Here is a 13,135-nt window from a genome sequence, read left to right as displayed (position 1 = left end):
ATCTTTCTTGCATGCGAACATATGGAATTGATAGACTGGCACGATTGGTTGGTCCATCAAGTCTGTCTCACATCCTCATGACTGAGCATCATCACACTTATTTCTCCCCAAACTCCATCCCATGCTCACCTCGACCTTGTAGCCAGCTGAGAAAGACAATAAAAACAGAGTAATACCCACAGTTACTCTCTTGAACAAGCTTATTAAAAAAAACTTTTAACAAATGTAAAAATCAATCTGGTTAAAAGAGCAAGGTGGAGGTTGGGAATTCTGCAGTGGGGGTCTCTGGTACAATGATTAGAACTGCTGAATCACAACACCAGGGACCTGGGTTCAATTCCAGCCTTGGTGATCGTGTGGAGTTTGCACATTCTCCCCCTATCAGTGTGGGGTTTCCTCTGGGTGCTCCGGTTTCCTCCCACAGTCCAAAGATGTGCAGATTAGGTTGACTGACCATGAAAAATTGACTCTTAATGTCAGGGGGATTAGCAGGGTAAATATGTCAGGTTCCGGGGATAGGATCCGAGTGGGATTGTTGTTGGTGTGGCCCAATGGGCTGACTGGCCTCCTTCTGCCCTGCAGGGATCCTATCACTGGAATTCTACCGTCCCGCCCACCACCAGACGAGGGGTGGACAATGGGAATGTCCAGTGACCTCGGGTGGGATTTTTCAGGTCTTGTGTTGTACGAGGCCATAAAATCCTGCCTTATGATTCCTGATTCTTCAAAGCCTGTCCACCAGTCACAAGGCACGTCAAGAATGTGATAGAATATTCCCCACTTGCTTGATGAGTCATAGAGTTATAGAGGTTTACAGCATGGAAACAGGCCCTTCGGCCCAACTTGTCTATGCCACCCTTTTTTTAAAACCCCTAAGCTAATCCCAATTGCCCGCATTTGGCCCATATCCCTCTCTACCCATTGTGCCCATGTAACTGTCTAAATGCTTTTTAAAAGACAAAATTGTACCCGCCTCTACTACTACCTCTGGCAGCTTGTTCCAGACACTCTCCACCCTTTGTGTGATAAAATTGCCCCTCTGGACACTTTTGTATCTCTCCCCTCTCACCTTAAACATATGCTCTCTAGTTTTACACTCCCCTACTTTTGGGAAAAGATATTGACAATCTAGCTGATCTATGCCCCTTATTATTTTATAGACATTTATAAGATCACCCCTCGGCCTCCTACACTCCAGAGAAAATGTCCCTGTCTATCCAGCCTCTCCTTATAACTCAATCCATCAAGTCCTGGTAGCATCCTGCTAGACGAAGTGAAGAACTCAAGAACTCAAATCCATCCAGGATCAATCAGCTTGTTCAATTTGCACCTTGTCCACCACTTTCACCACCGATGGACGGTGATAGCATTGTGTAGCATTGACAAGGTGTACTGAAACTGGCAAAGTTTTCCTCAGCAGCACCTTCCAAACCCATGGCATCTACCCCTGAGAAGGGCAAGGGCAATAAGCACATTGGAACAACACTGCCTGTGAGCTCCCCTCCAAGTCACATCTTGACTTGGAACAATGTCACTGTTCCTTCACTGTCACTGGGTCAAAAAACTGGAAATCCCTTCCTACTGTGGGTGTACCTACACCACATGAACTGTTGTTCAAGAAAGTGGATCGTCACCAGCTTCTCAAGAACTATTAGGGATGAGCAATAATCTCTGGCCTTGCCAGCAACATTCCGTGAAAGATTAAAGAAATGAGAATCCTGCCTCATCTCTTGGTTCTGTGCTCAAGTTTCTGGAGTGGGACTTTAACCCATGACCTTCTGAATCAGAGAACACTCACATACCTGCACCTAAAGGAATCCCTTATTACTCTTTATAGTGTAGGGAAGAATGGAGTTCACTCATACCCGCCAGACATGGGACTGGGTTTTAATCGGGTATTCAGAGCCAGAGCTGCAGTTTCTGTTGGTCGGGGGCTGTCTGGAGTGAGACCTGAGGCAATTCGGTCTCTCCAAGACAGAACCAGTGGCGGCTTATCTGCATGGACAACTGAGAGATCATGACAACCTGTTGTGCCCTTCCATCTCAGGTGAAAATGTCTATCCGGCCTGTCTGCCTAAAGAAGGTGACATTTTCGATACTGGAACCATTTGCACCACTGCTGGCTGGGGGCGGCTGTCTGAGGGTAAGTGTTTCAGCAAGAAAGGCATTGGGCTGGAATTTAGCTCATTAAAATCATGGCAGCAGTTCCCTGAGAAGGGCCTATTCGATCAGGATCCCAATGTATCTGATCCTAATCCAGTATCAAAGTGTCTACAAAGGCCTGTAGGGGGCAGTGCCTTCACTCGCTCCCTCAACATGGCTTTTGATGTTAGAGTAAGGCCAAGGAGTCCTTTTGTTTATCATTCACAGTATGGGGGTGTCACTGGCAAGGCCAACATTTGTAGCCCATTCCTAGTTTCCTTTGAACTGAATGGCTTGTTCAAAGGGTATTTGAGAGTCATCCACATTGCTGTGGGTCTGGAGTCACATGTAGACCAGACCAGGTAAAGACGGCAGATTTCCTTCCCTAAAGGACATTAGTGAATGAGGTGGCTTTTTACTCAAAGGGTGGTGAATCTCTGGAATTCTCTGCCTGTTGAAGTGGTGGAGGCTGCCTCGCTAAATATTTTTAAGACGCGGGTTGATGGGTTTTTGATAAGAGAGGGGATTAAGGGTTATGGGGAGAGGGCGGGAATGTGGAACTGAGCCACGACAGATCAGCCATGATCTTATTGAATGGCGGGGCAGGCTCGAAGGGCTAGATGGCCCACTCCTGCTCCTATTTCTTATGTTCTTATGTTTACAACAATCAGCAATGGTTTCATGGCACAGTGGTTAGCACTGCTGCCTCACAGCTCCAGGGACCTGGGTTCAATTTCCAGTTTGGGTCACTATCTGTGCGGAGTTTGCACATTCTCCCCATGTCTGTGTGGGTTTCCTCTGGGTGCTCCAGTTTCCTCCTACAGTCTGAAGATGTACAGGTTAGTTGCATTGGCCCCTTAGTGTCCCGGGATGTGTAGACTAGGGGGTAAATATGTGCGGTTTCAGGGTTAGGGCCTAGGTAGGATTGTTGTCGGTGCAGACTTAATGGGCTGAGTGGCCTCCTTCTGCACTGTAGGATTTCTATGGTCATCATGAGACATTAAATCCCAGATTTTTATTGAATTTAAATTTCACTATCTACCATGGTGGGATTCGAACTCAAATCCCCAGATCATTACACTGAGTCTCTGGATCACCAGTGCAATGACAATACCACTATGCCACCACCTCCCTTCACCGTCGTAGCATGTGAATTGAATTCCATTAATTATATAAACCACCAATAACCAGCTTAATGATGACCAGGAAGATACTGGATTATCATAAAAACCCAGCTGGTTCACTAAAGTACTTTAGGAGATGAAGCCTGTTATCCTTGCCTAGTCTGGCCCATATTTCACCTCAGGCCCACGGCAGTGTGGTTGACATTGCTGCCTGCTGAAGCCTAGCGAGCCAAGAAAGCAACACATCAACACCACCTTTTCAATGGTGATTAGGGATGGGCAGGAGATCTCATTGAGACGTATAAGATGATGAATGAGATGGATAGGATAGAGGTGGAAAGGCTCTGCGCGCTCAGAAAGGACAGTAGGACTAGAGGGCACAGCCTCAGGATAAAGGGGGGGCGGTTTAGAATGGAGTTGAGGAGGAACTTCTTCACGCAGAGGGTGGTGAATCTCTGGAATTCTCTGCCCGTTGGAGTGGTGGAGGCTGCCTTGCTCAATATTTTTAAGACGGGGGTTGATAGGTTTTTGATAGGCAAGGGGATTAAGGGTTATGGGGAGAGGGCGGGAATGTGGAACTGAGCCACGACAGATCAGCCATGATCTTATTGAATGGCGGGGCAGGCTCGAGGGGCTAGATGGCCTACTCCTGCTCCTATTTCGTATGTTCTTATGTTCTTATATTCTTATTTACATCCATATACCATGGTTGAATAAATAAAGGAAAACACTATTAGATAATCCTGAGATCCCAGACCCTAAAGAGGCCTGGTGCATGGTGTACCCTTGCAGATACCACTGCCTGACCTAACTGTTTTTTGTGGGATGCTAAACTTATTTTATATAGCATTTGTTCCTTGAGTTCCAGTTGGCGCCTAACCAATGCTTTCACTTCAGATTATATTGCTACTTAGTTTTCAGGAAGGATTATTTTTCTGTTGTCCTCAAGGTGGAAGATTACCAAACACTTTGCATGAGGTCCAGCTTCCCATCCTTGAGTTCAAGACCTGCTTAAAGGCGATGCAATCGGTATTAAGACAATTCAAAGGGGAAACCCTCATGTGTGCAGGATTCCCTGATGGAAGGAAGGATGCATGTCAGGTAAGAGAAAAAATCAGAAAACAAAATGTCTTCACAATTACAAAGAACAAACAAAGAACAAAGAACAACCCAGCATGGGAAACAGGCCCTTCGGCCCAACAAGCCCGCGCCGCCATCTTACAAAGCATTTTCCTACACCTACCTTGCCCCGTGTGTATGCGAATGGTACCCCTATTGTAACCAGATTCAGGGGAGAATAGTGTAGGGTCAATTTGGTACACCAATCAGCCTAAGAGCACATCTTTGGGGTGTGGGAGGAAACCGGAGGACCTGGAGGAAACCCACGCAACCACAGGGAGAATGCGCAAACTCCCACAGACACTGGCCCAAATCCATGTATCTGCACAGCTAGCAGTGATAGTCACTGAGCTGTTGTGGTGCCCATCTGCTGGTCCAGGTTTAAGCACACACCACGACGTGAAGTACTAGGCCACTCTCAAAACATCCAAGAGCAGCCCACGCACGACCCACCATGTGCATGCCCCTTGTTTGACAACAAGGTGGACTGACACACCGGCAGATTAAAGGAGACAAAACATTAACATGCATTATTACATTTCCAGTATTGTCCCAAGGCTCTGACCCTTTTTAAAACCGTCTCCTATAGCTCCCCATCCCTGTTTCACTCATGTGCCTATCTAAGTAAACCTTAAACATGTCCAGCGTGCCTGTGGATGCTGAAATCGGAAACCAAAACAGAAAATGCTGGAAAATCTCAGCAGGTCTGATCGCATCTGTGGAGAGAGAATAGAGCCAACATTCTGAGTCTAGATGAATTTTGTCAGAGTTCTTCTTTCTCCACAGGTGCTGTCAGATCTCCTGAGATTTTCCAGCATGTTCTGTTTTTGTTGCAGAAAAATGTCTTGCCTTCCTATAGTCGTTTTCACAGTTGAGGGCATCCTAAAGCACTTTACAGCCAAAGACCTTTCTCATAGAATCTCTATGTGCAGAAGAAGGCCATTCGGCCCAATGAGCCTGCGCTGACAACAATCCTAACCAGGTCCTATTCCTGTAATACCCTGCTAATCCCCCTGACACTAAGGGGCAATTTAGCATGGCCAATCAACCTAACCTGCACATCTTTGGAGTGTGGGAGGAAACCGGAGCATCCGGAGGAAACACATGTAGACATGGGGAGAATGTGCAAACTCCACACAGACAGTTACCCCGATCCAGAATTATATAATATGTAATCTCAAATAATCTAAAATAGTACAATTCCTCATTGGTTCTTCAATGTAGCACTCTAGAAACCCATCTTGTACAAGCTCCAGGAATTCATCCTCAACAGCATTAGTGCTAATTAGTATTACTGTATTATGCATGATACATACATGTCTGATTTCCTGATTTATACCAAATGCAATATTACCCCACAGTTTGGTAACCTATAAACAACTCCCAGTCAATGTTTGCTGCTCCTTACTGTCTTAGTGTCACCCAAACTAACTCTACATCTGAACCGTTTGATCTAAGGTACTCTCTCGCTAACGCACTGATCTGATTCCTTACTAACAGCATTCCCCCACCTTTTTTCCCTTTGTCTATCCTTCCTAAATGACAAAAATGCTTGAATATTTGGTTCCCAGTCTTGGTCATTTTCTGATCAAAGTGTCCATAATGGCAGATAAATTTGTGCCTTCAAATCATCCATCTTATTGTGAATGCTGTTGCATTTGGATAGAGTGCCCTTAACTTTTCTTTTGCGCAGAAAAAAATTACTGGATGCTACCGGAACTTGGTGGTTTGAATTATAAGAAGAGGCTGGATAGACTTGATGTTTTTCCCTGGAGCGTAGAAGGCTGAGGAGTGACCTTATCGAGGTCTATAAAATAATGGAGGGGCACAAATCAGATAGATAATCAATATTTTTTCCCATAGTTAGGGGAGTGTAAAACTAGAGGGCATAGATTTAAGGTGAGAGGGGAGAGATACAAAAGTGTCCAGAAGGGCAATTTTTTCACACAGATGATGATGAGTCTGGAGCAAGCTGCCAGAGGAGTAGTAGAGGTGGGTACAATTTTGCCTTTTAAAAAGCATATAGCCAGTTACATGGGTAAAATGGGTATAGAGGGACATGAGCCAAATCTGGGCAATTACGACTAGCTTCAGAGTTTTATAAAAAAGGGCAGCAAATTGGGCTGAAGGGCCTGTTTCCATGCTGTAAACCTTTTTGACTCTAACTTTATCTTTTTAACATTATTTTGCATTCAGATTGCATTTGATGCCTTGCCTTCACTTCACTCACCTTCCAATTTTGCTTACTACTTTTCTACTTCCTGTTACCAGTTTTGCTTCCCTCCAATCTGAGCGCCCTTTTAGGCTCTCATCCCCCTAAGAATATAATTTAAACCTTCCACAACAGCTTCAGCAAATCTCTCCCAAGATGTTGGTGCCAGTCTTGTTGGAATGCAACTTGCCCATCTTGTACACATTCCACATGCCCCAGAAATCGGATTCCCCCCTCCTGCACCTTTTCTCCAGCCTTGCATTCGATCATTCAATCCTCCTATACCTGTGTTCACTAGCAAGTGACATTTGGAGTAATCCTGAGGCCATTAGAGGTTTAGATAGGGTGGACAGTGATAGCCTTTTTCCTCGGATGGAGAAAGCTAGCACGAGGGGGCATGGCTTTAAATTAAGGGGGGGTAGTTATAGGACGGATGTCAGGGGTAGGTTCTTTACCCAGAGGGTGGTGAGGGATTGGAATGCCCTGCCTGCTGCGGTTGTAAATGCGCCTAGTTTGGGGGCGTTTAAGAGATCCGTGGATAGGTTTATGGACGAAAAGGGATTGGTTTAGGTTAGTGGGTCATTGTTTTTTAACTGGTCGGCGCAACATCGTGGGCCGAAGGGCCTGTTCTGCGCTGTAATGTTCTATGTTCTATGTTCTATGCCTTTTAATTTAATTCCTAAATCCAAAGAATCTGCTTTCTGGATCTCATCACTCTAACTTTGTGGACCACAATCCCTCGCTGTTCACCCACCCCTAGAAAAATGTCCTGCAGCCATCTGTGACATCTTAGGGAGGTGAAATACCATGCGGAAGTCATGTCTACAGCTACAGAAATACCTGTCTTACCCCTAACACTATTGGCAACATGGTGGTACGGTGGTTAGCACTGTCGCTTCACAGCACCAGCGACCAGGGTACAATTCTAGCCTTTGGTGACTGTGTGGAGCTTGCACGTTCTCTTTGTGTCTGAGTGGGTTTTCTCCGGGTGTTCCAATTTCCTCCTACAGTCTAAAGATGTGCAGGTTAGGTAGATTGGCCATTCTAAATTTCCTTTAATGTCCCAAGATGTGTAGATTAGGGGGAATACATGGGGTTATGAGGATAGGGCATGATTGAGATGCTGTGTTGGAGAATCAGTGCAGGCTCAATGGGCCGAATGGCCTCCTTCTGTGCTACAGTGATTCTTTGTTCCTTATGCTCTCCATTCTCTTTTGCTGTCCAGTTGAACCACCTGGGTGCCATGGACCTGTCTATGGCTACACATCTCTGGCGAACCACCATCCACACTATTATCCAAAATGGTTAGCGAGTGAGACTGACTCAAGAGACACCTCCGCTTCTTGATTTGTTTCTTTGATTGTCTGATGATCACCTATTCCCTCTCTGCATTCATGCTGCTAATCTGCAGTGTGTCCTCCCTGGACAATGCTATCCACATCGTTTTCTGCCTTGCAGTGAATACAACCACCACTAAAGTTCTGAAACCTGGTGCTCAAGCTGCAGCAGCCAATGCCACTTATAAATTCATATAGGAGCAGAATTAGGCCATTTGGCCCATCGAGTTTGTTCTGTCATTCAATCATGGCTGATATGCTCCTCACCCCCATTTTCCTGCCTTCCTCCCATAACCCTTCAACCTATTACCAATTAAAAATCTGTCTAACTCCTCCTTAAATTTACTCACTGCCCCAGCACCCACCACACTTTGGGGAAGCAAATTCCACAGATTCAAAACCCTTTGGGAGAATTAGTTTCTCCTCAACTCTGTTTTAAATTTGCTACCCCTTATCCTAAGGCTATGACCTCTTGTCCTAGAATGCCCAGTGGAATCATCCACTCCACATCTACTTTATCCATATCTTTTATCATCTCATATACCTCAATTTGATCTCCCTTTATTCTTCTAAATTCCAGAGAGTATAGGGCTAAACTGTTAATCTCTCTCTCTTCTTACTGATGTATTTGTCTAGGACACAGGGTATAGCCCATGACTTCCCACATTCCACTGGATGTACATCCCATCCACCAAGCAACCCTGTTACACTTTAATTTTTACAAACTATTTATTGTAAATAGAATAACTTACCAGTTACTCATCAATCAGCTTTATCCTTTGTACCAAAGTTAGAACCAAATACTGGAGGCTGACAAAGGTAGACTTGGGTGCTGCTGACTGCCTCATGCCCTCTTTACACCCACTCTCCTGGGTGCTGCTGACTGCCACATACCCTCTTTACACCCACTCTTCTGGGTGTTGCTGACTGCCTCCAGGTCCTCCTTTTGTCCACTGCAGCTAATTTGCACACAGCAGCCTCCCACCAGCAGCAATGTGATAATGACAGGTCAACTTATTTTACTGTTGCATGATTCTTACCTTTACTTTTGAAGGGTGATTCAGGAGGTCCCCTGATGTGCCGGGGTGAAGGAGACGTCTGGACTGTGACTGGGGTGACATCGTGGGGGATGGGCTGTGGCCGTAGCTGGAAGGATAACAACAGCAAATCGCCGAGTAAAAGAGGGACACCTGGAATCTTCACTAAGGTCAAAGCTTTGAAGTCGTGGATTCAGCAAACCATGGGAAATGGTACAGAAACAGTTTTACCATGCTATTACCGTGCAATTGGATAAGTGTTATGTATAAGAAAATGGGGAAAGGACGGGGAAATGGAATTAGGGTAGGAGGGCTTGCACCAGCATGGTCTACCTTTGTGAATCTGTGAATAATGTGCATCTACTTTACTGCACTATTGGTGATCTTACCTTCAGTTGCCCGTTCTCCAAGCTCTGGAATTCCTTTCCTAAAGTTCTCTGGCCAAGATTTTTGGGCCCCACCAAGGAAAATTTGCAGACCCATCAAAATGTCTATTGACATTTAGTGGCGGGACTGGAAAATTCCGGCCTCTGTCTCTCTAGCTCCTTAATGGCTTGCTCTCTTTGAGGAAGCTTTTGGTCACTTGTTGCCTTATATGACTTGGTGTCAAATTTAGTCTGATACCAGTCAAGTGAAGAACCTTTTTAGCACGTTACAGGAGCTATGTAAATGCAAGTTATTGCTGTATGTAACACTAATCTCGAGTGGAATCTTGTCCCCTCCCACGTGGCAAGTGGTAGAAAAGAAGCATTCAGTCAGGCAGGAGGATGGCGAGTGGGGGCATCACCAGCCCTGTCAATAAATGCACTCCTGCACCAGTTGTCTTTTTTTTGTTCTTTAACTGAAAGCTGCTGAAGGTTTTTTTTCACTTTAAGAGGGCTGAGGATTTAAGTCAATTCAGATCATAGCACTTTGGGTTCACAAGCAGCATTCAGTCCAGTTTAGAATGCACCTTTATCCAATGGTAAAAAGTACTCTAATGCTTCTCAATACTACACAATACTGGTGAATGTAACAGTCAATGGCATCCTTTTGCACTGTAGGGATTCTATGAAATCGATGCATAGCAAATTACCACAAGCATCAATGTGGCCAAATGTTTTGGGGGCGTAGATTGAAGGATAAATATTGGTCCATGACATCAGGGAAATCTTCTCTGTCCTGTTTTGAAATCTCCCTGTGATTTTCAGCACGACACTGACAATGTTACTAACTGAGGTATGGTTGATACCAGATCAGAGTGGCAACTTTCCTTCTCTAAAGGCCATTAGTGAACCTCGTGGGCCTTTTCCCCAGCAACCCAACAACCAGGTGGTAATTTTTACTGATTAAACAGCCTTTTGTTAAATGTAATTCCAGTCTTGTTTTCAAAACCCATTTTCGTCTCCAGGTTATTGAACCAGTACTTAACATCCATTCAGTGGTATATTATATGTCTGAAGTAAACAGAACTGGGCTGCCAGAGCAACATTCCCCTTTTCCACAAGAAAGTCATACACAAGAAGTGAACTAATACTCATTAGATCCGAACCACCAGTTGCCATTTACTCTCAGAAAGCAGGTGCTGGTAATGGGGGTTGGCTATGCCAGAGCTAGTGGGAAAAGAGGAGGTGAGGGGCCGCTGTTTTGGGTGGAGATACCCTATCAGTCCATCGTTGACAGTGCTGTCCATACCTTTGGCATCTCCCCACTTTAACACCACATTCCTTAGTCATTGGATCCTTCTCTTCTTTGCTAGGCTTTACAGACTTGCCCCTCCTTCTGCTGTGCCGCCACCATTCCCCCCCCCACACTGCCACCCCCCCACCCCACCCCACCCCACCCCACCCCACTCCTGACCCATCTTTTGTTTCTTTACTTGTCCCATTATCACTCTCTTTTGTGTCACCCCTTTCATCATTTGGTCTCTCTTGCCTAACACAAACTTCCCCTTTGTTCTTTGCTCCCCTGTTTCCAGCTTCTGAGGAAAGCAATTCACCCTGAAACTTTCTGGGTGAAATTTTCCCATCCCGTCCATCACAGGGATTCTATCGGACGGGACAGGACCATGCAAAGATCCATTGATTTTTCGGTCTTGGGGCGAGTGTGGTAGGAAAATCCTATCCTCTATCTCCGCAGGTGCTGCCTGCCCTGAAATTAGCTTTTCTGGTTTTATTGCCAGAAGAATCATGTTGAGCTCAGCCATTATGTGTTTTAATTCAGATAATATTACACTGGAGGACTAATATTCTAAATGTATTTTTAATTGCAGAATTACAAGGATACAGCAGATCCATTTCACCTGGTATGTGAAGACATCAGTTTCTGAAGAAAGATTAAAATTTGGAATTTCCTGTACAAAGTTATCCACTTTGGTACCTTTCTCTACCTTCCTTAGAGACACTTATTAAAACCTATCTCTTTAATCAAGCTTTTGATCACCTGACCTAATATTTTCTTATGTGAGTCTGTGTCAGATTTAATGCAACTTCTGTGAAGTCCTTTTCGATGTTTTCCCCTACTAGAGGAAACATTTTTCTCTTTCTATCCTATCAATCCCTTTAATCACCTCAATCAGATTAATCCTTAATCTTCTACACTCATAGGAACATTGCAGCAGGAGTAGACCATTCAGTCCCTCGATCGAGCCTGCTCCACCATTCATTACGATCATGGATGACCATCCACTTTCTTGCCTGCTCCCCACTTGAGAGAACACAGGCCTAGTCTGTGCAAATTGTCCTCACAATATTCATACGTTTGATTCAATTAGCCCAGACTGCTGTTATGTAACATCCACTCAGTTATAATAAGACACAACTTAATCACAGGTTCTTGTACGAAATCTTGGACATCATAGAATCCCTACAGTACAGAAAGAGGCCACTCAGCCCATCGAATCTGTATTGACCACAATCCCATCCAGGCCCTATTCCCGTTACCCCACACATTTACCCTGCTAATCCCCCTGACACTCGGGATCAATTTAGCATGGCCCATCCACCTAATCTGCACATCTTTGGTCTGGGGCGAGGAAACCGGAGCACTCAAAGGAAACCCACGCAGATATGGGGAGAACTCAGACAGTGATCCAAAGCCGGAATTGAACCCGAGTCCCTGGCACAGTGAGGCAGCAGTGCTAACCACTGTGCCACCTTGCCGACATACTTGCAATCATATTCTGCAGTTGTGATGGTGAGTGCATAGAAAGTTAATGGAATTCTTTGAACTCAACCACTACTTTCAATACATTGTGGCACAGTGGTTAGCATTGCTGCCTCACAGCGCCAGGAACCTGGGTTCGATTCCTGGTTTTGGTGACTGTGTAGAATTTGCACGTTCTCCCCTTGTCTACGTGGGTTTTCTCCGGGTGCTCCAGTTTCCTCCCATAGTCCAAAGATATGCTGCTTAGGTGCACTGGCCATGCCAGTGTACTTGAACAGGCACCGGAGTGTGGCAACTTGGGGATTTTCACAGTAACTTCACTGAAGTGTGAATGTAAGCCTACTTGTGACTAATAAATAAACTTTAACTTAAGAAGCTCTTTGGAATAACTCTATGGTTAGAATACCAGACTACAGGCTGATTAAAAGCTGTTTTACAAAGATGTGACATGATCTGTTGGAGCTGAACCCAGAATATCAAATCAGAGATCTGGTCCTCACTCACTGTGCTTGTCCGAAGTGGGTTTCAATCCCTCAATCTTCTGATGGAGGTGTGGAATTCTACCTTATATAAAAAGGCACACTGGAGTCAGTGTTAATACTCATAGTTGATTGTTTGAACTGGAATGAGAAAATAGAATTAATCATTCATAGCCAAGGAGATTCAGACCCATTAAGGTTCATTTTAAAGTGTATTCATAGTGGTAACATGGGAAACATGACAACCAACTTGCTCTCGGTAGGATTCCACAAACAGCATGTGACCAGAGAACCTGTTTTTCTGGATGATGGTTGAGATATGAATATTGGCCCCTGGGCAATGGGCAGAATTTCCCTGCTGTTCCATAATCCAGCACAGTGGGATCTTTTGCATCCATCTGAGGGAGCAGACTGGGTCCCATTTTAACATCTCATCCAAAAGACAGCATCTTTTACAGTGCAGCACCCCCTCAGCACTGCATCAGAAGTGTCAGTCTAGATCATTGGCTTAGGTTTGTGGAGTTGGGCTGGAACTCACAAC

At 45.0% G+C, this 13,135-nt stretch overlaps 1 protein-coding gene across 1 annotated transcript in view; it reads left to right on the top strand.

Moving 5' to 3' along the window:
• Positions 1-13,135, top strand: part of LOC145343750 (ovochymase-2) — a 95,683-nt gene that overhangs the window by 35,213 nt on the left and 47,335 nt on the right. Inside the window, exons 6-9 of the mRNA XM_080190036.1 lie at positions 2,048-2,143; positions 4,216-4,367; positions 8,989-9,184; positions 11,223-11,255. Of these exons, the coding sequence (XP_080046162.1) occupies positions 2,048-2,143; positions 4,216-4,367; positions 8,989-9,184; positions 11,223-11,255 (477 nt within the window). The remainder of the gene's footprint in view (positions 1-2,047; positions 2,144-4,215; positions 4,368-8,988; positions 9,185-11,222; positions 11,256-13,135) is intronic.

The sequence above is a fragment of the Carcharhinus amblyrhynchos genome, chromosome 6 (genome assembly GCF_965287045.1).
Source record: "Carcharhinus amblyrhynchos chromosome 6, sCarAmb.v2.hapA, whole genome shotgun sequence".
In the NCBI taxonomy this organism is placed as follows: domain Eukaryota; kingdom Metazoa; phylum Chordata; class Chondrichthyes; order Carcharhiniformes; family Carcharhinidae; genus Carcharhinus; species Carcharhinus amblyrhynchos.
This window is presented reverse-complemented; position numbering and strand designations above follow the sequence as displayed.